The 25,687-nt window shown below is 43.2% G+C and overlaps 4 protein-coding genes across 5 annotated transcripts in view; 2 read left to right on the top strand and 2 right to left on the bottom strand.

The window, feature by feature from the left end:
* Nucleotides 1-56: 56 nt before the first annotated feature.
* On the bottom strand, nucleotides 57-5,325 carry LOC136429207 (cytochrome P450 2U1-like). Its single transcript, XM_066419083.1, has 7 exons — nucleotides 4,938-5,325; nucleotides 4,677-4,819; nucleotides 2,033-2,243; nucleotides 1,435-1,718; nucleotides 1,086-1,271; nucleotides 720-855; nucleotides 57-603 (listed from the first exon to the last, which is right to left on the bottom strand). The coding sequence occupies exons 1-7, from the start codon at nucleotides 5,323-5,325 to the stop codon at nucleotides 425-427; spliced, it is 1,527 nt and encodes a 508-aa protein (XP_066275180.1). The 3' UTR covers nucleotides 57-424.
* Nucleotides 5,326-9,359: 4,034 nt separating this feature from the next.
* LOC136429782 (uncharacterized) lies at nucleotides 9,360-16,415 on the top strand. Its single transcript, XM_066419749.1, has 5 exons — nucleotides 9,360-9,732; nucleotides 12,686-12,859; nucleotides 13,613-13,787; nucleotides 14,247-14,366; nucleotides 15,610-16,415. The coding sequence occupies exons 1-5, from the start codon at nucleotides 9,492-9,494 to the stop codon at nucleotides 15,935-15,937; spliced, it is 1,038 nt and encodes a 345-aa protein (XP_066275846.1). The 5' UTR covers nucleotides 9,360-9,491; the 3' UTR covers nucleotides 15,938-16,415.
* Nucleotides 16,416-18,038: 1,623 nt separating this feature from the next.
* The window catches only part of LOC136429781 (ankyrin repeat and SOCS box protein 9-like), a 42,064-nt gene continuing 34,415 nt past the window's right edge, over nucleotides 18,039-25,687 (top strand). Inside the window, exons 1-5 of one of the 2 annotated variants that reach the window (XM_066419748.1) lie at nucleotides 18,043-18,209; nucleotides 18,824-19,000; nucleotides 19,539-19,713; nucleotides 19,976-20,110; nucleotides 20,513-21,493. In XM_066419748.1, the coding sequence (XP_066275845.1) occupies nucleotides 18,101-18,209; nucleotides 18,824-19,000; nucleotides 19,539-19,713; nucleotides 19,976-20,110; nucleotides 20,513-20,720 (804 nt within the window). In that variant the 5' untranslated portion in view covers nucleotides 18,043-18,100 and the 3' untranslated portion in view covers nucleotides 20,721-21,493. Of the gene's footprint in view, nucleotides 18,210-18,823; nucleotides 19,001-19,538; nucleotides 19,714-19,975; nucleotides 20,111-20,512; nucleotides 21,494-25,687 lie in introns of those variants that run through there. The other variant, XM_066419747.1, reaches the window with a different exon arrangement.
* Nucleotides 21,293-25,154, bottom strand: LOC136429780 (kelch repeat and BTB domain-containing protein 8-like). The gene is made up of 5 exons (XM_066419746.1): nucleotides 24,864-25,154; nucleotides 24,168-24,428; nucleotides 23,602-23,741; nucleotides 23,286-23,483; nucleotides 21,293-22,833 (listed from the first exon to the last, which is right to left on the bottom strand). The coding sequence occupies exons 1-5, from the start codon at nucleotides 25,116-25,118 to the stop codon at nucleotides 21,933-21,935; spliced, it is 1,755 nt and encodes a 584-aa protein (XP_066275843.1). The 5' UTR covers nucleotides 25,119-25,154; the 3' UTR covers nucleotides 21,293-21,932.

Raw genomic sequence — 25,687 nt, 5'->3', positions numbered from 1 at the left:
AATGGTCCCGAAGGTTACGTCGTTGGGCCATTATGTACAGTGGACGACAGGTAACGGTGTGGGCGCACTGCCAAAGTAGCGGTGTGGACGCACCCAAAATAGGGGTGTTGATGCACCCTAATGGTAGGGTCACATTTCCTAACCGGGGCCCGGCCGGGCTGTTTGCGGAAACGAAAAATCAAAGTGTATGTCAACAGATTTGCACAAGCTATGCTCTTAAATAATTTTGGGTACTTTTTGTGTTTTTGTTGTCTTTTATATTATACTTTTCGTTCCCAAAGACTGTCCTTCCGGGCCCCGGACTGGAAATGTGACCCTAGCATAAGTAGGGGTGTGTGCGAACCAAAAATACGTGTTGCGCACTGCGAACCCCAAAAAAGGTGTGTGTTGCTCATCGTACCTGTCGGCCACGGTAGATATGAAACTAACGCGGCATCGCACAGAGCTGGAATGGATGCGGGGCAAGTGCTGCTCCAAAGACGCCGTCAGTGCTTGGAGGAGGAGCGCCCTCTGGCGTCTTGAAGGTGAAGGACTGCAGCAGGGTCGAGAAGAACAGGAAAAGTTCCATCCTGGCCAGTTGCTCACCAAGACACACGCGTCGGCCTGGAAATAAAGAACGTTCAATGATTATCACATCAGTCAACCGTCGAATAGACAGTATGCAATGATTACTGTGGTCAAATACGTCCAACAGGAACATCCCTAATCCTGATAATTACCTCCTCCAAAAGGCATGAAGGACACTGGTTTGTTGATGACGTTCATTTCCTTGTCCAAGAACCTTTCGGGGTCAAACCGGTCCGGATCAGGCCAGTAGGCGGGGTCCATGTTGAGTGAGTGCAGGTTCATCAGCACCTGGTCGCGCCGAAGAGAAAACGATGTTACAAACATTTGCAATTTCACGAAAAAAAACATCTTTTGCATTTATCATACATTGTATTCAGATGCAAGCACATCATCACTTAAACTTCAAAAGAGGTCAGTCAAATGGCTACCTGTCAATGAAGGGATCATTTCTGCGACAGCACAAAAATGTTGTGTGATTCTATAATGTTGTGTAGCACCAAGCTAATATCTCAGCATACCTGGGTTCCATTAGGAATGTTATATCCCTGCACTTTGACCTCCTGCGTGGTGGCGTGACGTATCAGAGGACTAACAGCGCGAATCCTCATGGCCTCCAGCAGGCAGGCATTCACGTAGGGCAGCTGGGAACGGTGGGCCAGGGTGGGCAGACCCTCACCAACAACGGCATCAAGCTCCTCATGTATCTGTTAGGATGGTATTGTACCGATGTAACAGTTAAAGATACCACGAGGCTTCTTAATAGTCACAAGAAAAGTGAATACTATCTTGCGATCTTTGCCTTGGCCAGCCCTCTAGAGTCTGACAGAGGTATACACTGAAACGTTTCGAAGCAGCCAAACTGCTCACCTTATCTTGGATGTCGGGGTTCAAAGTCATGTAGAGTAGACTCCACAGCAGTGTGTTGATGGTTGTGTCTGATCCTGCAACGAAAAGATCCGCGGTCATGTACACGATGTTCTCCTCCGTCAGACCGTCCACCTTTCCCTGCTGCTCAAGCTCCAGCAGGCAGAAGTCGAGGAAGTCTCGCGGATTCTCGCGATCCAGGTGTTCCCGATGGCGAGATATCTCCTCTCGTGACACATCTAGACCCTTGGAGGCCGCTTCCAACGCAGTGGCACCGGCTCTATTCACTGAAAAATATGCATGTAAATAATTACACATGAATACAGATTTTTTGGTTGCGATGAATTGAAATAGTAATAGAGGCTTCCTCATCGCCTCAATGGGCTCTTCCACTCTTTGTCGCATGGTGGCGAAGATGCTTTGCGTACATGTATCAAGCGTGACTCAGCGTTTCCCGAGTAAGCAAAATGAGAAATTACAGTAACGTCTGCCTGGTAAATTCCAGCAAGGTTGTTTATCATAAAATGATCTTCCTGCGACCTACTAGTACCTAGTATCTATTCACGGTAGAAAATGTTGTGCAAAGAGCAATTTGACCTACCGAATGGAACAAAACGTAGCAATGGGAAAACGCTGATGATCTGCCCAGCTCCGAGTCCGACTACTATTGTGCTAACCGCCTCCCTCAACTCGCGGAACGTTTCGTCCTCGTAGTCGTACCGCTTCCCGAACACCATGGAGCAGATGACGTTTGAAATCGCCACGGCGACGTCAAGAGCGATGTCAAAGGGCTGTCCGTTGTTTTCTGCAACCTGAATAGAATTTTTCGGCAAAATAATGAGTTTGTCGATATGGAAACAGTCCTAAAAGGTGTTGAACGAACGTATCATAACCCTATAGTTCGTAGACGGGATACCATCGCCATTTTTGTCTTCTAATCAACGGAATTATGAAAACCACATAGAACTAGAGTTCCGCGACCCCACACCTTCGCCAAATGATGTTAAGTTTTACGAATGGTGTATTATATAAGTTTCTCATTGATTATGCAAACAAGGTTGCATATATTGTAAGAGTTGATCATCTTTACCCAAATAACACAAGTTGGTCAGATCAAAGCATTGGCAAAAAGGCTATTCTTGTATTATCCTATCAGGCCCTGGTTTGCATACTTAATGTTTGATGATGTTCACCTTCAACTTATTTCCAAATACCGTAGATATCAAATTACCAACATTGAACATCCTAACCTGTTCTTTCCCATCCTTACCTGTTCTTACCCATCCTTATCCATCCTAACCTGTTCTTACTGATTTTAAACATGAATTCATGGCTTTAAGAATTATGTCGACTGTATCCACAATAGCCCAAAAATCTGACCTTCTGCCTAAGGCGAGGGTAAACCCCGGGAATCCCTAGTCCCTCTGTGAGATAATTAATCTCAGCAGGTGTATGCCGCTCGGGAAATTTCACCTAGCAAGTTCCCCTAGCTAGCCCCCCCCCCCCCCCGTGGGGCCGTGTCATTAGCTCCCACCCCCGGAACCAGCCGAAATCCCCGCCTATCGCGATGGAATGAATCGTAGTTGCGTTCACACTCAAAATTTGATAGGATTGGATTGAATTGGATTGGATTGATCCTCCCCTAACTACCTCCGGAGGTGGATAGAAAGCAATCGCGATCGGATCGATCCAATCGCGATCGGGAGCGTTCACACTGAAAAAATCAATCGCGATCGGATCGATTCAATCGCGATTATACTTCAATCACGATTGAAACAAGAGCTTTTAAAAAAAGATGGTGTTTTGTCCACGTTTAGGCAAGGAAATTAACCCCCTTGGTTTATAAGTGTGCAATGGTTTCTCCTGTTTTTTAAGTAAAATCTGCCAAAGGAAGTTACTGAAGTTTATTGTAGCCGACTCTGCTAATGATTTTAGCACTTAATATCAACATGTGTACATTATTGTTACTTTATGTATCAAAAGGTTTTATCTTTGAAAATCTGTAAAATTGTATCTGACCCTACAAATGTCTGTTTAAATGTTGTATATCAATAAAGGTGAATGAATTTGACTTCCAGGTACTTTTGATTTTGCCCACTTACTAGTATGCTTCTTACTCAATAGATTTGCTTTCATGCCATACAATTTGAAAAAGCACCATTGAATCATCAGCACTATGGTAATTAAGTGAAATAGAAGTTCATAACAGCTAAGGTTCTATCTAAAATGACTACCAAATGTCAAACAAATCAACAGCTACCTCATCCCTATTATTCTGGTTTCCGCATTTACAACATTTCTTCCTTATTTTCCTGGATAATTTTGCTCAAATTCATGAAAATTCCCATATTTTTGTGCCGAGCGGCGTCACTTTCCACGTCCGTGTTGTCTGGATGAAGTCGATACTGTACTGAACAATGGAGCATTTGCTACTGTAACAAAGGATCGCTGTTTTGCAAACACCATCAAGAGCCTCTGTTTACATCGGGAATAGAAGTTTAGTGGCGAGTGTTTTGCAAGAATGATCTTACCGCACATAGGAGCCGCTGCACAGTATTTTCCATTACAATGAACAGAAAAATTCGAATGCCGGTTTGGAATCTATGAAGTCCTGTTCATAAGACAAAGGCCTTGTATATATTAAATGAATATTTGAAAATAACAAATGTAAAATATTTATTTATTTATTAATAAAAATGAATAAAAATATGATATTCATAAATATGATATTGATAGATTAATATAATATCAATATATATTTTTGATATGTAATATCTAAAAAGAAAAAAAAATCCATGCACGGACTCGCTCCCGGATCTACCGGATCCGAAGTACTACGACGTTACCAGTTGAGCTAAGTTGTAGTGTGTAATATGCGTCTCTGTACATAATGCTTTAACCTCACTACATGGTATCATTTATGTCGATATCGAAGTGCCATTGATGCAGGCCTGCAAGGTAACAGCCAAGACATGGTGTTTTGTCGTGAAGGCGACAAAACACAAAAAATGAGTGTTAACAGACACACAGAAACACGCTCGGTAAAATATGACCTTATTGGCGAAGGTAAGAAACTATAAAACGGTCAGGAGGGGAAAACATGATTGATCACGAAACTTATCGACATATTGATCATAAGAACGCCTCCAATATACACTGACACAAATATATGACAACAGATATTTCGAGCTAGAAAACTCAGGATCCTACATTGTTCATTCTTAATTTCATTGGTTTCATCTTACTCTGTTGCGGAGACAGTCCGCTTCCTCTCGGATCTTCTCTTCAATGCTGCCACGGCCAACCTTCATGCCCAGGTTCCTCATGGCCGCGGTAGCAAACTTCTTCCTCTGTTTGTACGCAGTCCCCCAGGGTGCATAAATGATGTCTACAGGGACGAAGAACGTGTCATTCAATATTACATATACTAGTATTACGTTTAGTTTTGTGATGTGCACCTGTCGGAGGACTTTGGTCAAGAAAGCATATGGTGAATAGAAGCTTACCTTTTCCAGAACCAGTCATCATAGCAAGAAGGTAGTTTTTCGGTGTGGACGCGAACAGCTCGGACCTGTCCACGAGCGCGTCCTTGACGGCAGCGTAGCCGTTCAGAACCACCACGTCTTCCATCCCCATCCTGACGGTGAAGACGTCCCCGTACTGCCGCCTCCACGCCGTCAGCTGCAGGTGAGCCGGAGCTCGGCGCAAGGCGAGGAGGTGCCCGAGAACAGGCACACGTCCTGCCGGGTAAGGAGGCAGGTTTCGGGAACGCTTGAAGATGACATATGCGAGGAGGAGAGTCGCACAGAGGACAAGAAACGTCTGCAGAGTCGGCCCAGGGATCTGCAAAATCTCCTGGACGGACTCAGCTAGCCATTGTACAGCACCGGCCATTTTCTCACGAATAAAGTGGGTGGCCCAGTTAGATAGGAATAAGCTTGCGACCTACGACCTCCGTTGTTTATAGTGATAATCCAAGGAGTGATCAGGTATATAGGAAGCCAACCGAGGCCTGACTTGTAGCAGAACGGATATTATCATCAACCCTAACAAGGTTGAATGTGCTATCAGAAGAAACATCATACATGAAGAAAACGCATTGAGAATGGCACTGTAGTTAATCAAGAGGCGTTCGCTCGCATCTCTTGATTGTTTACTAGTAACAGATCAACAATATGGACCACTCCAGACTTCACATTGTCTAGGGGTGGACGAGGAATATTTTTTTCAGTCTGTTCTGATGAAAGCTTTGATCGGATGTAGGCATTGTCTCTGTCTGGCTTGTCTTCGCTGACGAAGATTGTACCACTATCAAATATAGCAGGTCACGAACTGGATATTTGATAATGCATTAATGCTTTAGCATTAAGCATTGATGTACCTGTTATCTGAACCTTGCCCCTCGAGCTCTTCTCACAAGGACTAAAAAAACATTCTCACGGCGGGCCCCGAATCGCGGAGATGGTCAAAATGACGAAAAAGTATTTTCATCCTGGACTGTCATTCTTTCATGTCTTTTGGCAATATTTTATTATTTTTCTTATTGATAACTATTTTTGCAAATACGTTAGGATAAAAATTACCCCCCCCCCCTTTCCAGGACCCATGCTGGGGAGACCTTGCTTGTGGGCTGGGGTCTGTTTGTTTGAACCTTTGTTTATTCATGATAAGCTCAAATCGGCACGCAGGCCGCTTTTCATTGAGGTCATGAGGGAAGAGGTAAGGGTCAGATACAATATAACAGAGATACACAGTCATTTGAGTCCTAATAACTCTATCAACATATATTGGGTCTGCCCACTATAACATCAGGCATGGTCATCCTGGACTCGCAACTCCATTCTTTTTTCCTTATGTTTTTTTTCATCATATCTCTTTTCGGATATACAGATAAGATGCAAATTTCTTCACTCACACTCCCCATTCCTAAATGTTTTTAGATTATGAACAGTGTGTTCATGTCACAATAAAAGACTTAATTGTACAGACCGTGCAACTATGTATCAGTGCGGTATATTGTACCAATGAATTATGTGTATTATATATCCTATGAATAAGGTGCATATAATCTTAAAACTGCTGTCTATGACTACATGTGCAAATGTGTGACAAATAACTTATGTACAAAAGATAAACATCTGCTTTTAGCACATACATTGTACATCAAGTGCTTATAAAGCGTGATTATTATGTGCTGGAACATAAAGTATTTACAGTAGTCCATGTCTGATTTAAACTGATTTAAAAATAGCTTGTACTATACCAAACAAATATCAGCACATTCTACCATGTACTAAAGGAAAAAAACTCTTCCCAAGTTACAATCTCCTTTTTGTTACTTTTGGTTCATAGTGTACGGTTGCTTGGCCAATAATTCAGGATAGGGGAGTGAATGAGTGAGTGAGTGAGTGAGTGAGTGAGTGAGTGAGTGAGTGAGTGAGTGAGTGACTGACTGAGTGGGTGAGTGAGTGTGAGTGAGAGTGTGTGTGTGTGACTGTGTTTGTGTGTTGTGAGAGTGAGTGAGTGATTGCGAGTGAGAGTGTGTGAATGTGTGTGTGTGTGTGTGTGTGTGAGAGAGCGCATCAGAGTGACTGAGTGAGTGTGAGTGAGAGTGTGTGTGTGACTGTTTGTGTGTTGTGAGAGTGAGTGAGTGATTGCGAGTGAGAGTGTGTGAATGTGTGTGTGTGTGTGTGTGTGTGAGAGAGAGCGCATCAGAGTGAGTGAGTGAGCGAGTAAGTGAGTGGTTGAGAGGGACTGGATGAGTGAGTGAGCAAGTGAGTGAGTGAGTGAGCAAGTGAGTGAGTGAGCGAGCGAGCGAGTGAGTGAGTGAGTGAGTGAGTGAGAGTGACTGGATGAGTGAGCAAGTGTGTGAGTGAGAAAAATAATGATGTAGGGGAGAAAACAGACATAGATTATGGACAGTTTTTGTTTCAGACACATTAGGAACATGATCATGTATGTGAAACAAAAACATCCATTGGTGTCCCACAAGGTAATGGGTTGCAGCTTAGCACAGTTAATTATAATTACTTAGAGTCCCTGTATTGTAGGGCCCCTGCAATCTTCGTTAGCAAAGCCATTTCCAAAAGGAAAGGAAAGGAAAGGAAAGAAAAGTGATCCCGAACCAGTTAAGCTCAAATTAACTCAATGAACAGATGAGCTAATCTTCCACTGGTCATGACAGAGAAGATAGACGCTATATACAGTATTTACAGGTTCATTGTACCGGGGAAATTCCCCTAGCTCTTTTCGACAAGCACAATGAACAGTGGACCACGGCTTAACGTCCCGTCCTAAGGACTGCGACCCTTTCCGGTAGCATGCATGTCGAGTGAACGACGGAGCCGGGATCGAACTCGGGTTTTCAAGTTCCAGAGGCAAGATCACTAACCACTGGACTAAGCACGCTAACCAAGAGAGAGACATTGATTAACGTTAGACATCCAGATAAAAATATTCAAAGACGATTCAAACAATCTGTACAACTGGATATAGATATATATCATTTATGTATGGTGGGTTCTGGGACACAAGACTTCCATGGTCATAAGTGTAACAATAGTGTAGGACTAAGTGTAAAATTTGCTGTTCTGAGGAAATTCTTGCTTCTTTTCTGTTTTGAGGCTCAGAAGGTACAGTTTACTGTAGAATCCACTTAACTGCGCAACGCATTAACGTACACTCCATTTGATTGCACAGAATCCGGTTAAACAAACTAAGAGATGCAATTAAACGTACTAGTAGCTTAGTCTACCAGCCAAATTTGCAGAAAATGCGTTTCGGAGGGGAAAGATTTAACTTAGTTGAAATTATCTCGGGGCGCATGCCCAAGGACCGTGAGTATTCCCCCGGACCTACGTTTACCGCCGGCAAAATGGTTACGGGCTGGCTGCAAAAAGTATGTCATCTAGCCCCAAAAAAGGCCGGTTCAGAGCCTGCAACGGAGGCTACACAAAATATATGTCAGGAGGGCGTCGCGCTCCATGAAAACCTAAGCTTTTTTTTATTCGTATATGTTTACAGAGTATTAGGCAGAAGCGATTGCTTATTTGAAGCCTTCTACTAAACACATACAACAAAGAGACATAATGACATGCATAAATACAAAATGGATAAAAGGAAAATAACAATAGACAGCACAAGTTGGTATCTATCATTAAATGAATCTGCCTGTACAATGGATGTAAGTATGAACTATATCGAGTATATATGACAGTGACGTGGAACCGCGTAACAGAAGAGAACATAATGAACTGTCGTTAAGTAGTTGAAGGTCAGTTATGTTGGAATCATATTAACATAGTACTTCTTTGGGTGGTATAAAGTTTACAGTGCAGGAGGTAATGTTCGGCTGTTTCACTAAAATGACCACATTTACATGTAGGACAATCTATACAGTGGACGTGGTGTAGAAATAGGCGGTGGTTTAACTGACTGAAATTTAAACGGAGCCCTGTAAGATGAACTGCGGAATGTCTTTGGCCGTGAGAGAAGTGTGGGTGTTTAGTCGGTCTGTTGAAATGTGAGTCCGATTCCTTTGTATAAGTGTTGATCGTAAGCGATGCTTGGACATTGGAGGGCAGTTCATTCCACAAGAAAACCTAAGCTTGCGTTTTTTTCCTCACTGATAGAGATGTCAATCTTAGTCTTAGCTGTCATTTGCCTTTAAAATATACATGGCATGTACATATTCTGTTCTTGTTTTGTCGAAAAATAGTATTTTGACAATATTAATAAAGGATGGTAGCGTTTTAATAGAGAGTCATTGCGTAGAGACTCCGTCACTGCGTAAAAACTGTTTGATAGGGCGACTCCCGTTACAGATAGAAAACGGGTTTCAACAGAACATTCCTCCTCTAAACCTAACGTTCTCACATTCCACACATGCGAGAGGGTCTGCATGGGGGTCCTGACAGCGCTGTGACGCTGAATTCAGAAGATCCCCCTACGTAATACACTAAAATCAAGAAAGACAAGTACGCAAAATTTGGTCGCCTTGCTACGAATTACGTGAATAAAACGGCCGGCTTCATGGCTTTCCCTACAAAATTACGGGAAATATGAATAGGCTATACCTTTATAATACGGAAAAGAGCATGCAGCCCCTCATACAACAAGCGATCACGTGTCAAAACAGTGGCTCACGTGACAAGACAACTTCTTCAGTTCAGACTCAGACAGCACAAGTGAAAGGTGTCAACAGCGGCGGTCCTGACGAAATGGCGGAAACGGCGAACGAAGCTCTGTTGTTGGCTGCGGAGAATGGCTGCCTCGCAGGCATTGAAGCGGCTTTGAAAGCTGGTAAGTGGAACGACGTTGACTTTTGAAGGAACTCATTTTCCAGAGTTGAAAGACCTGAAATCGTGTGATTTCTGAGGAAATTATCAAGCAGATGTAGTGATCATGATGTACATAGCCTTCTCCCTGTACATCGAGAGTACGTACAGACTCGATGCGCTCCCGTAGAAACGCTTCCAACAACACGCAAGCACAAGTCACTAAGAGCTACATACCTAGAGACAATTGAATCGTATAAAGTGAACCAAGTGAAACCCAGCACGTCAACAAAAATGTATCAAAGCTAGTTGAGTACGACTTTTCTTTACTTCCTAAAATAACCTACACTTCCTATAGTGAACGCCCCTCAGCAATGGCATCAGTTAATTTTTTGGCAACCTTCTCACCGACTCTATACTAGTAGACTTCCTTGCCTGGGCCTCCTTGCCTGGTTCCATTATTTTGTTATTTCTTGCCTCAAATCTCCCACTGAGTACCCCACCACGCTGAAGCCTGGGTGTCATCCTGTTTAGTTCCAGAGCCTGGAACTAATTAGCCTCTACCAGGCCCCGCGGATCGCTGGGAAAATATAGTAGAAATTTTCGGCCAAATAGAGTGAATAGTATGCCAAGGGTAGTCCGCTATACAGGAAGCCCTATTGAGCTTCCCTGTATAGCGAACTACCCTTGGCATACTATTCACTCTATTTGGGGCCGATTTCTACTATTTTTCGATCCGCGGAGCCTGGTAGAGGCAATGGTAGAGGCTAGGAGTAGGAACTAATCAGGATGACACTCAGCCTATTAACGTTACCACCACGCCGCCTACCGGATGTAGCATCTGTGCACTGTACGGTAGTTTCCTCCAAGCATTTCCTGTGTCGCACATTCTAGTAACATCTTACTTTACATTTAGGTTACTGCAGAGACATGCAGAGTGTAACACTCACCGTATTTTGCTTTGTGTTAGAATTGATACGAGAACTTGTAAATTAACAGATAAGGACTTGCACAGACGTGTGAAGTACGGTGCATGTGTATTGGCGAGACCTTCTGATCTTTTCCGTCCCGAGCTCGGACTGAAAGGATCTGAAAGGGGAAGTCTAGCACGCCTGTGGCGAGCCACACCTTTTGTTCTGCAAAACAATAAATATAAGTTTATTGCAAATTCCTGCCCGAGGGCTAATTGCACACAACATACATAAGATACATGTAACAGGGTAAAAAATAGGTATAAAAGAGGCTAGACTAGAGTATACAAACTCAATTGTCTATAACTAGTGACAAGTGAAGGGTTTGACTTCTCTTTTGTAAGCAATGGAAGACGTAATGTCCCACCTTTTCTATAATTTGTGGGTTTTTGGTAGTTAAAAGAAGAATGGTCTTTTCTTTGTCTGTAAGCTTAGAGAAATTCGGATAGATTTTAGTGGTCTGAATAGACAACTCATTTCGTGCAATATTATGAAATGAACAGTTTGAAATAAAGTGACTTTCGTCTTCCACGGCATGAACGGCAGTGACAACTATCCTCTAGAGTAACTCTCTAAGTAGAGGTTGGTGGGGAAGATTGTCACATTATTTCTCCTGTGCTTCGTTTTCTGTCGGCTCTCCCCAACAACCAACAGAAAACGGGGCACATGATAAAAAGGTGACAATCTTCCCCACCAACCTCTGCTTGCCTATATCATAGTACTAAGTATATAACAGTGTCCGAGCCTTGTATGTACATTTATATGCAAGGAGGATTTATATAAAAATATGTGTGTATCTCTAGCAGAAGTGTGGCTGCGCCCGGCTTTTTTTGGTGGGTTTAAGGTGTTTTTGTCGGGCTTTCTATTTTTGTTGGCTTGGCGACATAAAGAAAACGGGTCATAATAGAAAGGACGGAGCCATACCTCTGCTTGGAGAGTATGTGTCTTTTCCTTTTCAAGTCCTAGCTCTTCGTAACTCCGCACAGGCGGATAAGCAGTGTGAATTAATCAAAGGTGAAGGGCTGATCTCCCTACTAGGATATTTAAAATCATCGTTTATTCAAGTCACACCTGATTGCGACCTTTTGTTTGGGCTTTTATCTCTTGTGCTGATCTCTTTTACTGTAAATTGTCCTCTCAGTCTGTATGATAGTGATAGAATAATTCTTTTCGGTTATGTGTTAAGCAAATTCCCCCCACTTCAGATAGTGAAAATTTGTCTTGCTCAGACAACCTCAGACTGTCCCATTATTTTTCAAAGGCTTCACACCGTGGAAGTGTAGACTCTACCAGCCTCCGCGGGTCGCTGGGAAAATAGTAGATATTGGCCAAATAGAGTCAACTGTATGAAGGGAGTCGGCTACAGAGAGAGGGTCCAATACGCAACCCTGCGGCTGAGAATGAAACCCTCCATGGCCAAAGTCCCCCGGCAAATGTTCTCCCTATACTATAGTGTGCTACCTCATACAATTATTTTCTAGAAAAAACGCCGAGATACAAGTACTTGCATAGTACTTGTAAAGAGAAAATTATATTCCGTACAGCCTTCTATAAACCAACTCTAACCAGCCCCCTTCATTTATACCAAGAAGCGAGAAAAATCCGACAGTATACTAGATGTTTATATGCACATGCATAGTTATAATACGATTGTTAACATGTGACCAGGGTGCCATCCTATTTCTACCGGGGGCTCCTACACTCGCTACCCTATTTTTAAGTTAGGGTAGCGAGTGTAGGAGCCCCCAGTAGAAATAGGATGGCACCCAGGCTAGTGCTTAGCCCAGTGAGGCAAAATGTACAAAAAAGGTCTCCATTCATTCTCATTACGACATTAGTCCTCCTTGGAATTATACAAGTTCCGAGCTACTTGTACTCATGTACTTGTACTTTGATTGAAATGTAATGTAAATGCAGTTATTTGACTTCCCGTCCAAAATCATATCAACGTCTTGAAATCTCGCTTGTGTAATTCATTTTGATAAAATCATGCATCACCAAACGCAGGTGCAGACATTGACTACGCACAGCCGGAAAGCGAGCTCGAAAGCAAAGGCCCTGCAATGTTCATCGCCTCCGTCAAGGGGGATGCGGACATGGTGAGACTGCTGCTCCGCAAGGGGGCGTCTGTGGCGAAAAGATGCGGTTCGTTTGCCCCGCTTCATGGAGCAGCGTCCAAAGGTAGGTTAATTCAAAATAAATGCTTGTCGGTAAGGCAAGACAGAAGATGCCAAACGATATCTTTCGATAATAAAGATATTCTTGGTAAACGATATCTTTAGATAAAAAACTCTAGTTGATACGACTTTTCATTATGATGTAATTAACACCTCTTGGATCATGGCCATCTAAAAAAAAAGGAGGCTGCAGGAAGTCAATTTTATGGACCACATCATGGCGCTCATTAATTTTCACCTGGTTTTGAAAAAAAATTACATGTGTTGACATTCCACTTGACTTATGGCATATTACTTTTGACGTATGTCACCTTTTTCCCCAGGTGTGTATCGGCCCCGCGCGTCGTACGTCAGGCATTTTTAAGGCCCGTATGGCTTCGCCGCACCTTACCTCGGAGGGGAACATACGAATAATCACCCCGACCAATCGATCGCATTGAAACTCAGATTCGTATCAGCCATGACCCGACAAATCGCTTTCTAACTTGCGTTAACGACTGAATCTGACAAAAAGAAATCGCCAGTGAGATGGTGGAAGGTGTCAGCTTCCAAAAGATGTTTTCAGATTGACAATTTTGGCACTTTGGAAGTTTGGAGTTTCTACTACTTTTCTCTAAACGTTAAATCGCGGACGCATTCAATCACTTCCAAAGTGCAAAAATTGTCAATTTACACCTAGGGGAAAAAGACGTCGTTGTCGTACGTCCAGAGAATGTTCCCTCACATATGTATTCATTGTGTCGCAAATCCCACATAGGTAAAACAGAGGTAGTAGAACTGCTGGTGAATCACGGTGCGACATTAGACGTACGGGACGTCTTCCAGAACACGCCGCTCATGTATGCCTGTGGCTTCGAACATGTGGACACAGTTCGGCGACTGCTGGAGCTTGGAGCAAGACCTGATCTAACTGACGGTTTTATAGGCAAGAGGCAAGTATCACATCAATTCATTCACAAGTTTCACACCACATTGGTCTCAACTTTCCCCAGCACCTTGCATTTTTTATTTACCTATGCGAAATAAAGAATACAAAGAATACAAAATCAATTCATTCACAATCATTAGTTCTGCAGAGAAGCGAATGTATTATCCCCAGAGTGTGATAGAGGGTGTGTGTGTGTGTGTGTGTGTCCGTGTGTGTGTGTGTGTGTGCGTGTGTGTGTATGTGTGTTTGTATGCGTGCGTGTGTGTGTGTGTGTGTGTGTGTGTGGATGTACGTATGCTTACATTCTGAATGGTTTATACTGTTCGAATCCACGTTCGAAAACCCTGACGTCGTAGAAAAGACATGAAATCATGTTTTGCTTGAAACATGGTACTAGTCCGTACATTATACATCGTGTCCTAGATGAACCTCAGTTCCCTAAATGAGTTGCATCTTTCGCTAGGTTAGGGATAGCATCCGGAAACTTTGACAGCAGTGACGAGGGTATAAAGCTGATACTAGCAGCGATGAAGACCAAGTTGCTGAGATGCTGCAACCCAAAGTGTGGCAAACCAGGCTACAAGTAGGTTTTGCTGATGATGGTTCTGTTAAAATTTTTTATGTTCACTTTGTCATCTTATGACTTAAATGAGCAAATTAGCCTGGGTACCTTTCTCCATGATTATTATATCACAACCGGCTCGATGTTGATTACCGTGGTAATTTTAAGCGAAAGTGAGCGAGCTGTACCCAGGCTACATGTATACAGAAAGGTAGTTATAGTCCTCTCCAGTACTGGAGGGAATATACTGTTTTTGCTTGCCTGTTCTTCTTCTTCTTCTTCTTCTGCCAAAAACCAAGTAGATGTGAGGTGGTAGCTCTACTAATGGTATCGCAGAAAGTTATATGTACCTTATGTTACATGGTACGGATGTTATATTTGAGATGTAGGTACCTTTAGAAAAGATGAATACGCTTGACAATGAATTATGCTAATGACGACCTCATTTGCACAATTTGTTTAAAAACTTGTATTTCCCTTACCGTAAAAGCTGCGGATGTCATATTTGAGATGTAGGTACCTTAAGGAAAGGTAAACTCACCTGGCCATATATTATGCTAATGAGGACCTCATTTGCATAATCTATGCAGAAACTTGTATTTTCCTTACCGTAAAAGCTATGGATGTCATATTTGAGATGTAGGTACCTTTAGGAAAGGTGAATACACCTGACAATAAATTATGCTAATGAGGATCTCATTTGCATAATGTAGCAGGAAAACTTGTGTTGCCCTTACCGTAAAAGCTGCTGATGTCAAATTTGAGATGTAGGTACCTTTAGGAAAGGTGAACACATCTGGCCATGTATTATGCTAATGAGGATCTCATTTGCATAATTTATGCAGAAACATGTTTTTTCCTTACCATAAAAGCTATGGATGTCATATTTGAGATGTAGGTACCTTTAGGAAAGGTGAACACACCTTGCCATAGATTATGCTAATGATGACCTCATTTGGATAATTTATGCAGAAACTTAAATTTCTCTAACCGTTAAAGCTGCGGATGTCATATTTTACATGTAGGTACCTTTAGGAAAGGTGAACACACCTGGCCATAAATCATGCTAATGAGGAGATAATTTGCATAAATATATGATGGGAGGGGAATATCCTGCATTTTCTCGAAAATGTTGCCTTTCTAGTTTCCATTTAGATTTCAACATGTGTTCGAAGCCTATACAAAAGGCTGTTGGGACACTACAAAAACTAGACAGTTCCTGAATATTTACTAGTAACGTGTGTAACTGTTACCTCTTTTACAGGTCAACCGGTGCCCTGAAGCTGTGTGCGCGGTGTAAGATGACCCGGTATTGCAGCCGTGACTGTCAAAAACAACACTGGTCTGTAGGACACAAGAAGTGCTGTGGGCATGACGCTTTCACTGTTGAGCAAACTGATCCCTTGCAAAAGATAATGTTGTTGATGTCAGATCACATCCTAGAACATGGATACGACGATTTTGTATCTGTTAGTCAGTCACTCGTAGCCCATGTGAAGCGTGGCGCCTCGGCAAATGGTTCTGTCCCTGGCTGTACATGTCTCTCAGGCCGTGGTGAGGAAAAGGATACCCTGGGAGTCCAGGCACCGTAATCGGATCCCCGCACGCGCGCCCAACCTTTCACGGCCCACCCTCCCGCTGCCCCCCGAAGACTGACCCCGCCCCACTCTCCGCTCAGACCCAAACTCCGCTATCCGATTACTCCGCTATCCGATTCCGTGTATGGCTAGCAGATTTTGGGTTTACAGCGGAGAGTGGGGCGGGGTCGGTCTTCGGGGGACAGCGGGAGGGTGCGCCGGGAAAGCTTGGGCGCGCGCGCGTTGCTTGGTGGCTAGCCGATATACGGTGCCTGGCCCCAAGGGTAGGAAAAGGACGACAGCCAGTAGGTCATCTTTAACTTAACTGCCTCCACAGCAGGCTCTCTGTGCCGTTTTTGCCTTTTCTGATGACTTCTTTTTGTACTGGGTCGTTTGTGCAGCGAGCCCGTAACCGCGATAAGGCCCGGGCCTAATGGTTACGGGCTGTACAAACGACCCAGTACGAAAAGAAGTCATCACCAAAAAAGTGTATCATATGCCCCCCAAAAAAGGCCCAGAGATCCTGCTGTGGAGGCTAATCTTTAACGACGACATGAAATTAAGCAATGTTGGGCAGACTACTGTTTGTCGCTGCAGCCATATCGAGCATACTATATTAGCTACAGTTATCTCACTAAGGATATGACGCTGGTATCTTTGTAGAAAATATGTATACTTTTTCACAGACTAAGCCACTTTAGGTTGTTCCCGCCTCCTGTACATGTTTTATCATTGACATGTTATTTCGTTATGTTGTTTATCGTGCACATGATTAAACAAACACACATGTATTTTGTTTTGTCCAAATGATCCGACGAAACAGTTTTATTATCATATTTGGTCCCCTTGTATAAGAAACTTAGTGTCAAGAAGAGGAGTCAGATTTTTGAAGAACAACTTTTGCAATGACCACATTTCCTTGTCTATCTGTTGTTAGATCGATGTCACAGTATCATTGCCATGGTTACGCGTTCATTTGGACTATTGAGTATTGCGACGTGAATATAAACGGTGATTAGCCATGTGTTATTTTTCAAGGAGAATAAACACAACAAGAAGAAAAGTCATGCACATCTGACTTGTTTCATTGTCTACCCTTTGACAAACATGCAATAATGTTTCCAAAACTTTTGTCACTAAATACGAGAAAGGATATGTTTCAGGTTAGTTTATAGAATATTTAAAAACGAAAGAATTCTGCCTGCGTGTCGACCTTTAATGACCTCTTTGAAATAGCGCTTTGTGGAGGTCCATTGAACTACAGCCGGCTCACCCGGGGAGGCAGTTGCGTAACAAGGCGCATAATTCCATACACGGGCTGGAAAAATAACAACTTCACAATCCAAACCATACAGTCTGGAAGTCGAAATATTTCTACACCGAAAAACACAGTCTACACTTGGATGCCTACCACATACGACTTTCTCCCCAGTCTCGAAGCATTTTGGTGGTACTACTTTATGTACCCGCAGTATAGACCAAAACAATGGGCTGCTCCAAAAAATACATGTGGAAGAGGTACAAAACCAGGTTTTGTCCCTACCCTATTTCCAATCCAGAAATTGGTCCAACCCTCCCTAGATCCTGGGTCCAAATTGCTCCAAACCCTTCCTAGTTCCTGGTCCGAATTGCTCCGAAGCCTCCCTAGATCCTGGGTCCAAATTGCTCGAAACCCTTCCTAGTTCCTGGTCCGAATTGCTCCGAAGCCTCCCTAGATCCTGGGTCCAAATTGCTCGAAACCCTTCCTAGTTCCTGGTCCGAATTGCTCCGAAGCCTCCCTAGATCATGGGTCCAAATTGCTCGAAACCCTTCCTAGTTCCTGGTCCGAATTGCTCCGAAGCCTCCCTAGATCCTGGGTCCAAATTGCTCGAAACCCTTCCTAGTTCCTGGTCCGAATTGCTCCGAAGCCTCCCTAGATCCTGGGTCCAAATTGCTCGAAACCCTTCCTAGTTCCTGGTCCGAATTGCTCCGAACCCTCCCTAGATCCACTTACAGTTAGATCAACTGGTCCAGATGATTTGATTCAACAACCCCCTTTTCAAATCCACCCCACCCCCCTCTGCCGCTTTTAACAGCCCAATGGGTCGAGTGACAGACAACTCTTTCCCATGCTCCCTCAGTTCAAACTCAAACATCGCGCGGGAGGTGTACGTCGACTGTAGTAGTTCTAACGAAAACATGGCAACTGTGCGTCTAGGTCCGGGTGAAACTTACGATGCAAATGAATTTCTGTTGGATGCCGTTGAGAATGGGTCAATCTGGGGCGTCAAAACGGCTTTGAACTCAGGTAAGCTCGTATAGAAATTATTTTATAAATCAACGTATGCTGGTGTCACCAAGTAGACGAATGTCGGAAGACTCGGGCCATAATTTCTTTTAACTTAAACCCATGGTAAACTCGGCACGACACCAGAGACGGCAATCTAGACACAAAAACACACGCACGATGATAATGATGAATCTGGAGCCTCAAAAGCCGGGCCTCAAAGTTAAGTTTGAAGTTGTCTGACCAGATTTGCCATGGGCCGAGTTGGTAAATTCTGAGTCGTCTGATCCTGACACCCACGTAAAATATTGTAGGAATTTTGCAATTGGCTCCAACGGATATAGCTGGAATGGTGTATTTCCGTGATCAACAGAATAAGTTGATCAAGACTTATCGGCCATTCCGAACAGTATCCTAGCCTCTACCAGACTCCAGAGGCGACTGTAAAAAGTAGAAATTGGTCAGATAGACAGACAACAAGCAAGGGTAGTTAGTCAGTTAGACAGTTTGCCTCTTCTTCTTTTTCAGAGCGGCAAACAGTACCCTTATAGCAGACTAACTCCCCTTATGAACGATATGAATTGTGTACTTCGGTTTTATTTAACTATGATAATGGATCACCAACTATAATGCAGGTGCGGACATTGACTTTGAGCGGCCGGACGGCGAGCTCACCAGACGAGGCACGGCATTGTTCATCGCCTGCGCCAGGGGGCATGAGGACATAGTGAGACTGCTACTCCGCAAAGGGGCGTCCGTGGTGAAGAGAACCTTGAAGTCATTTGCTCCCCTCCATGCAGCCTCGTCTCGTGGTAGGTTGAAATACATGTAGATCAAAACAAACGCCTGTAAACTATAGTAGATCTAGATGCTATAATTGAAGCTATAAACTATAAATACAATTATCAACCTAGGATTCAGTGATCGTATTTTCCTAGAACTATTGTAGAGTGAAACTCGTTACCGTCAAGTACTGTAGAGACACCCTCAGTAGAAGGCGTTCGGTGTAATAAAATGAGCTGCTGCCGCACCGCGTGCCTGTGAAGCTGATGTGTTACCCAGAAGGGCGGTTATACCGGCTATATAGATACAGATACCGAGAGATACGGCTTTTCATTGTGAAATGTTCACGGTAATATAACTCCCACCTCTTGGATCATGGCTAACACAGGTCCTAGTAAAATCTGTGAGCTGTAAGAGGTTACGTTACTAGTATATAGGCAGGGTTAAGAAACACTAGACAACAGACTTGGAGTAACAAGAGCGCAAAATAAGGAAATCGCAATAATCTAACACTGTTTGATTATTCTAATTCATTTATATGCTTTTTGTATCGCAAATCCAACCTAGGGTGGACAGAAGTGGTGGAGTTGCTGGTGAATCATGGTGCAACAGTAGACATACGGGACGGTTTCCAGAACACACCACTGATGACTGCATGCGTCAACAAACGTGTCCACACAGTTCGGCGACTATTGGAGTTTGGAGCAAGGCCTGATTTGACCGACGGTCACGACGCTCAGAGGCAAGTGTCACATCCTTCCATCAGAATATTAAAGAATGAACGGTTGTTCCTATGCGGTAGACGCACGCGCGTGTATGTGTGTGTATATGTGTGTGTATGTATGTGTGAATGTGTATGTATGTGTGTGATGTGTCACTGTTGTGTGTATGTATTTATGTATGTGTGTGTAAGTGTGTGCATGGTGCATGTTTTATACTATCCTGATCCACAGGCAAGAACACTATATACCAAGTTCCCTAAATGAGTCAAACCTTTCCACTAGGATGGGGATAGCAGACGAAAACCATGTCTGCCGTGGCTTCTGCGATTGCCACGAGAGTATGAAGATGATACAAGAGGCGAGGAAGACCAGGCTGTTGAGATGCTGCAACCCCAAGTGTGGCAAACCAGGCTACAAGTACGTTTTGATTACTAGTATAAAGGTTGGATTATAAAGGTTCCATCGTTTTATTTCCACTTCGTCTGAGAATACTAAGTTAAACATACTTTGTCCTCTGTACACGCGTTGTTATTGGCCCGAAGAAAGTATGTTTTCCATCTGAATAGACTTCTTGCAGTATTTCACTCCTGGGGGGCGAAATGTACCACGGTGACCAAAGATGGCATACCTATATTGCAATACAGGTACATGCTTGTAAGAAGGGGGCGCCAGCTGGAGCCTCGTTTTGGTGCATGACCCCGAGCTGACCCCCGGGATATTAAAAATGGACGCCGTGATTAGCAAGACGTCTATTTGTACTACCTATCAAAGGAAATTGTCTTGTCTGAATACCATGTGTACCTGTTACCTTTTCTACAGGTCAACCGGTACCCTGAAGCTGTGTGCCCGGTGTAAGATGACCCGCTACTGCAGCCGCGACTGTCAGAGACAGCACTGGTCTATAGGACACAAGAAGTGCTGCGGGCATGACGCGTGTTCCGAAGACCAGGGGATGGAAAGCTGGCGGAAACTGATGACGTTGATGGCAGAGCACGTCCGAGACCATGGACACCAACCGGAATTCTAGACAGTCTTAAAACTTTTTGGATGATGATAACGGCATGAAACGGCTTATCATTCCATACGAAGAATCTATAAAGACAATTCAAACTCTAGAACTGGTTAATATTCGGATAGTACTTCCGGACGTTTTGAGTGACATCCATCACTCTTCTTCAGCGTCACTAAAATGAACTGGCACAACGAATGCAATACTACTATTTCTAACTGGAAAAACCGGTTGAATATGTCAAAGTCACTAACTCGTAAGGATTGTATGCAGATGTCACCGAAATGTAAATAATGTTAGGATAGTTCCTATGGCAAAACAATAGCAAAGAAACTGTTACTGTCTTTTGTGTTGCAATGGTATATAACATACGAAGAACGAAGAATTGTTGAGCACACGATGTCGTTACAGGCATATCGAATGTAGTCTAAAGATTAATGAGGATATGATAGAATAGCCTTGATTTTCATACTTTGGACAACATGTTATTTTGGTGGAGAATATGATCAACTCATACAATTCATGCATGTGGGGACTACATTTCCATGAACATTTTTTATCAAGTTTAGAAAATAGAAACATGTAAAAGGTAAAGGTGAAAATATACTTTTTTCATTTTGAAATATAGATGCAATATAAAGCACTCCTACATGTCTAAACTGTGCATATCTGGGGGAGGTTACACTAGCGACCCCATACTATTTGTCAAAGTGGCAGATATATACGTAACTACATAACAAATATATGTTGTTGGAGGTTTCACAACTTAACATCAGTAAAACTCAAATTCATTGCTTTGTCCTCATCATTATCCTACATTTTCATCAAATATCAATGATCTCCTTGATGTATCAGAAAAGGAAGATTTACATGTAGGAAGAAAGTCCTACTAAGTGTTCCCAAACTGGCAAACTTAAACTTCACTGGGAACATCCACCAAATCTTAGAGAGTTGTAGTGGTGGCATCATTCATTGTGCATAACAAACAGCTTTACAGCATTTCAATTTGGTTTCTCTGGTTAAATTTGGTAACAATACTAAGAGGAACACTATAATGAAATGAACAGCACATACATGTACATCCAAATCTTAGAGAGCTGTAGTGGTTACTCTCCAAGCAGAGGTTGGTGGGGAACATTGTGATCTTATCATATGCCAAGTTTTCTGTCTGCTGGCCTCATCAACGCAATCTCCCCGCCAACCTCTGCTAGGAGACTTGTAGTGGTGACATTATACAGCATGTGCGCCCTCTGGGTTTGGTGCAACCCGTGCGTCGTCATGGCTGGTGTTAAGATATGGTAGGTGCATGCGAGCCACTGGGAACGTAAGAGTACTCATATACCAACAATTGTCAGGCAGGACAGACAACTCTCTCCAAACACGTTCACATCTGTCATACACGTACACCTGTGTCTGCCAAACTTTTGAGACCTCGTCTGAACTCATCCAGCCTTCTACCGCTGCATGCAGCTTGTTTTCGAGTGCAAAATGAACAATGCATTCAATGTTGAAATCTGTGTTCAGCCGTCCTGTAAGGTCAAGCCGTCCTGTAAGGTCAAGCCACTGGTCTGCCTCTGTGTCGTACACTATTGTCTTGTTGAGGTCATCATCCGTGAAGAAGATCTCTGTTCTGATGGCAACTGCACTGCAGAGGTCAGGACTATCCTCTGGCGGGGTTTTCTTGCACCAGTGATCCTCCCTTGGGTCATAACAATACAGCTCTGTGTATGTGAGGAGATAGATGTGCTGATTGCAGGACACTGCCACATGGCTTCCCAACTGCCCGTCATGTCCAGGTGTCGAACATGTGTACCACTTGTTTGTGTGCTGGTTGTATTTCTTCAATACCACCACTGAATATGTCCCAGTCAGGCAAAAAAGATGTCCATCGACTGCCATAAGGTAATCAGATGTCAAATCATTTGGTTGTATTGGTTCCTTACATACTGTAGACTTCTTTTCCCATTCATTCCCTGTATGGCTGTACTTGAATAGGGAAATCTTTTTGCGGATAGATGCCAGGACATAGATGTCATTGTCACTTGTAACTGCTCCTGCAATTGGAGATATGTTGTAGTCACACCTGATGTACTTCCCCTCCTCAGGATTTATCCACAGCATCTCATTACCTCTGTAAAGGGGGAGATGCATTCAATGATCAGGCAACGATAATTTGATTTGTTGTTTCTCAAACGTTTTAAGATAAGTAATGCCGATGAGGAAGATCAACCTGAAAACAGAGTCAGAGTGAAAAGTCTGTACCTTGGGAGTGAATACAGTTAGCATAACTATATGTCTTTTTCCCTCATCAATCAGTATGAGTGTCACTGTCAGAAATAAGTGTCTTTTTCTTGATTTCATTGATGAGACCTGCAACTTTGGTCTTCACTGGCAAAAAAGTATGGCGCCTTATTAAACATGTAGATGACCAGTGATACATGAAGTTTTTTGTTTTGCTGCAGTTTGCGAACAAAACAAAAACTTCATGTATCATTGTTCATGGCCAAGAATTGCTTGACATAGGAAAGACTAGAGGGGTTCCTCCCAAGGAGCGAAAATGCCCTGGAATGATGATGACGATACCTTTTAGCAAAAAGCAAAGCCATTTCCATTGTGTCCATCCCGACTCTCCTCTTCAGGTTGGAGGTCTTCACCACGTTCCTGATGGCAGATCTCCCAGGATCCTCCTTGACCAGGGGGTGATCTGAGATGACCAACACGTTGTACGGGGTCAGCAGGTCGAAGCGGATGTGAGGGAGGATGCTGGGTAGGTGGTCCAGTCTGTAGAGTACAGGGTAGAGGTGAGTTCAGCTGACTTAGTATCACAGTGGCTTCTCACTCAAACATGTTTACTTCATGTTAGAACCACAACATCTACCTATGGACCACTGACACCCACCTGTCCTCCCTGCTGTGCTGCACCCATCTCACCACAGCCTCCCACACTGTTGTCTCCTCTTTTACAACCAGCTCATCATGGCTGATGATCTCAGTAAGCTGATTCACACTCAGGCTGCAGAACTCCTTTCCAGAAGAAACCTGTGAAGATTGAAGATGCAAAGTTCATTTATCATAATTAATCATCATTCCAGGGTATTTTCACTCCTAGGGGGGACCTCTCCTCTCTCATCTTGTACAGGGCCGCCCTCTGCATCTCCTAGATCCTCTACCCTCTAGTAATAATCTTCCATTGGTTGATGCTGATTAAAACTGAACAGCCAACACACAAAGTAGGATAGCTACAAAAGTTTACTAAAGTTGAATTTGTAGATGAGATCGTCTTAGAGTCACTCCTCAAATGCAACAAAAGAAACGAACCATATTTGAAAAGAGCTTTACAATGAGTTTTAAAACAAAAACTCATTCTTCTACAACTTCTACAACCTCCAACCACTCTTTCATTAGAGTGGGGTCTCTAGGGAATTAAAAAAATGAAGTGATCTATCATCAAAACGTCAGACCCACCTCAGTAAAGTTTCTATCAATCCATTGCAGACCACATTTCCGAACAACGTCCAAAGAGAAGACATCAGCAAACTTGTACAGGTCCACACAGGTGGAGTGCTCCACGTTCATGGCCATGTAGCTGCTGCAGGTGTCTCTCACATAGTCCAGTTGGAGGAGGTCGGCTGCCTGGTACAGGGGTTGCACTTTGTCCAGGGACACATGGAGGGTTCCCGAGTAGATGTAACTCAGAACCTCCCCAAACATTCCTGCATCCAAACCCTGTGGGAGAATTCAATATGATGCGATAATGTAAAAAACATCTAAATTGTGTAAGAACTCCACAGCAAAACATATCATCAAAATCAAGCACTTTACATATTACTATCCCTGTCTGTCATAAGCCTTCATTAACAATTTTCTATAATATTATACATGTAAAAAGAACTGTAGTTAACTGTTAAACAAATTCTAAAAAAATAGTCTAAAATGCATGAAGCCTGTAGCAGTGACAAGAAAAATAGTAAAAGCTCTACAGGTACAACATTAGAAAAGTTAAAGTGGGGAGGGGCAAGATCACATATCACAAGAAAGCTTTACAATTATATCAGTTCCATATAATAACTAGCTCTTTTTAAGTTAATATTTTGTTCTCATCATCATCTGGTCGTGAAATTTTATCCCTAACGTTGCGCCTGAATCCTACGCGTCCCGTACCTGCAAAACAACCGTCTTCTGCCGACTTTCCGCCATGTCACTTGTAAACATGGCCCTGAAGTAGGGGCTGGCCGCGGACAGAACAAGCCGATGGCAGGGAAACCGGCGGCCCTCGACTTCAAGGTTGACATCCTGCAGCACCCCAGCCTTCTGTAAGTCACCCACAGCTCCTAGAAACCCGTGCAGATGGCCCTTGTCGTGATAGGAACGAGGACGATCTGCGCCGACGTGGGGTTCTTTGTATGCGGCAGCCATGTTGATGACGTTGCACTTCCCTGTACTTTGATTACCCAGATAGTGTAGCTGTATGGTAGATAACCGATATCGAGATCTGTGCCGCTGGTAAGAAGATTATATTTACGTGACGCTGACTTGAGTGTTAGCCTGGTAGACTGAGAAAATATGCCCCAGAAGAAATTTTCACAATTTTTGTAGATTTTTCCCTACCAGACTCCATATAGGTTTTGTCGATGATGTTTTCATTAGATTGCTTTAGTTTCACATGTCATTCTGAGACTTGTAACGTTATGTGCAAACGTTGTTCCTGGCCTATGGAAATTAGTTTTAAAATTTAGAACAGCTTCTCCCCCGCAAGCTTGTTTTAATAAAAAGATGCAAATACACAGCTATTGTCATATGTGAGAACGTAAAGATTTAGAAAACGAAAATTGATAAGCTGCTTTAATTTGCATTTGGACAGCTTTCTGCGAAGGATCATTTTTTTCCTAACACAAATGTGCGAAGACATTGCTGTCATCCACGTGCACGCATGGGGGCGTGCGTGCTTCTTGCGCTTGGTTGCTACCCGTTATGTATGGACCGTT

The sequence above is a fragment of the Branchiostoma lanceolatum genome, chromosome 3 (genome assembly GCF_035083965.1).
Source record: "Branchiostoma lanceolatum isolate klBraLanc5 chromosome 3, klBraLanc5.hap2, whole genome shotgun sequence".
NCBI classification, from domain to species: domain Eukaryota; kingdom Metazoa; phylum Chordata; class Leptocardii; order Amphioxiformes; family Branchiostomatidae; genus Branchiostoma; species Branchiostoma lanceolatum.
The sequence above is the reverse complement of the archived record's forward strand: the minus strand, read 5'-3'. Positions and strand labels throughout refer to the sequence as shown.

What these genes read in the sequence shown, in the direction of transcription:
- LOC136429780 (XM_066419746.1), bottom strand. Translation starts at nt 25,118, where the DNA reads ATGGCTGCCGCATACAAAGAACCCCACGTCGGCGCAGATCGTCCTCGT. An exon ending in TTGATAGAAACTTTACTGAG is followed by an intron (nt 23,742 to 24,167) that starts GTGGGTCTGACG and finishes CAATCTTCACAG; the next exon opens with GTTTCTTCTGGAAAGGAGTT. An exon ending in CAGCACAGCAGGGAGGACAG is followed by an intron (nt 23,484 to 23,601) that starts GTGGGTGTCAGT and finishes TGTACTCTACAG; the next exon opens with ACTGGACCACCTACCCAGCA.
- LOC136429782 (XM_066419749.1), top strand. Translation starts at nt 9,492, where the DNA reads ATGAATAGGCTATACCTTTATAATACGGAAAAGAGCATGCAGCCCCTC. An exon ending in TCATGGAGCAGCGTCCAAAG is followed by an intron (nt 12,860 to 13,612) that starts GTAGGTTAATTC and finishes AATCCCACATAG; the next exon opens with GTAAAACAGAGGTAGTAGAA. An exon ending in GACGGTTTTATAGGCAAGAG is followed by an intron (nt 13,788 to 14,246) that starts GCAAGTATCACA and finishes ATCTTTCGCTAG; the next exon opens with GTTAGGGATAGCATCCGGAA.
- LOC136429207 (XM_066419083.1), bottom strand. Translation starts at nt 5,325, where the DNA reads ATGGCCGGTGCTGTACAATGGCTAGCTGAGTCCGTCCAGGAGATTTTG. An exon ending in GATGACTGGTTCTGGAAAAG is followed by an intron (nt 4,820 to 4,937) that starts GTAAGCTTCTAT and finishes TCGTCCCTGTAG; the next exon opens with ACATCATTTATGCACCCTGG. An exon ending in CGGACTGTCTCCGCAACAGA is followed by an intron (nt 2,244 to 4,676) that starts GTAAGATGAAAC and finishes AATTCTATTCAG; the next exon opens with GTTGCAGAAAACAACGGACA.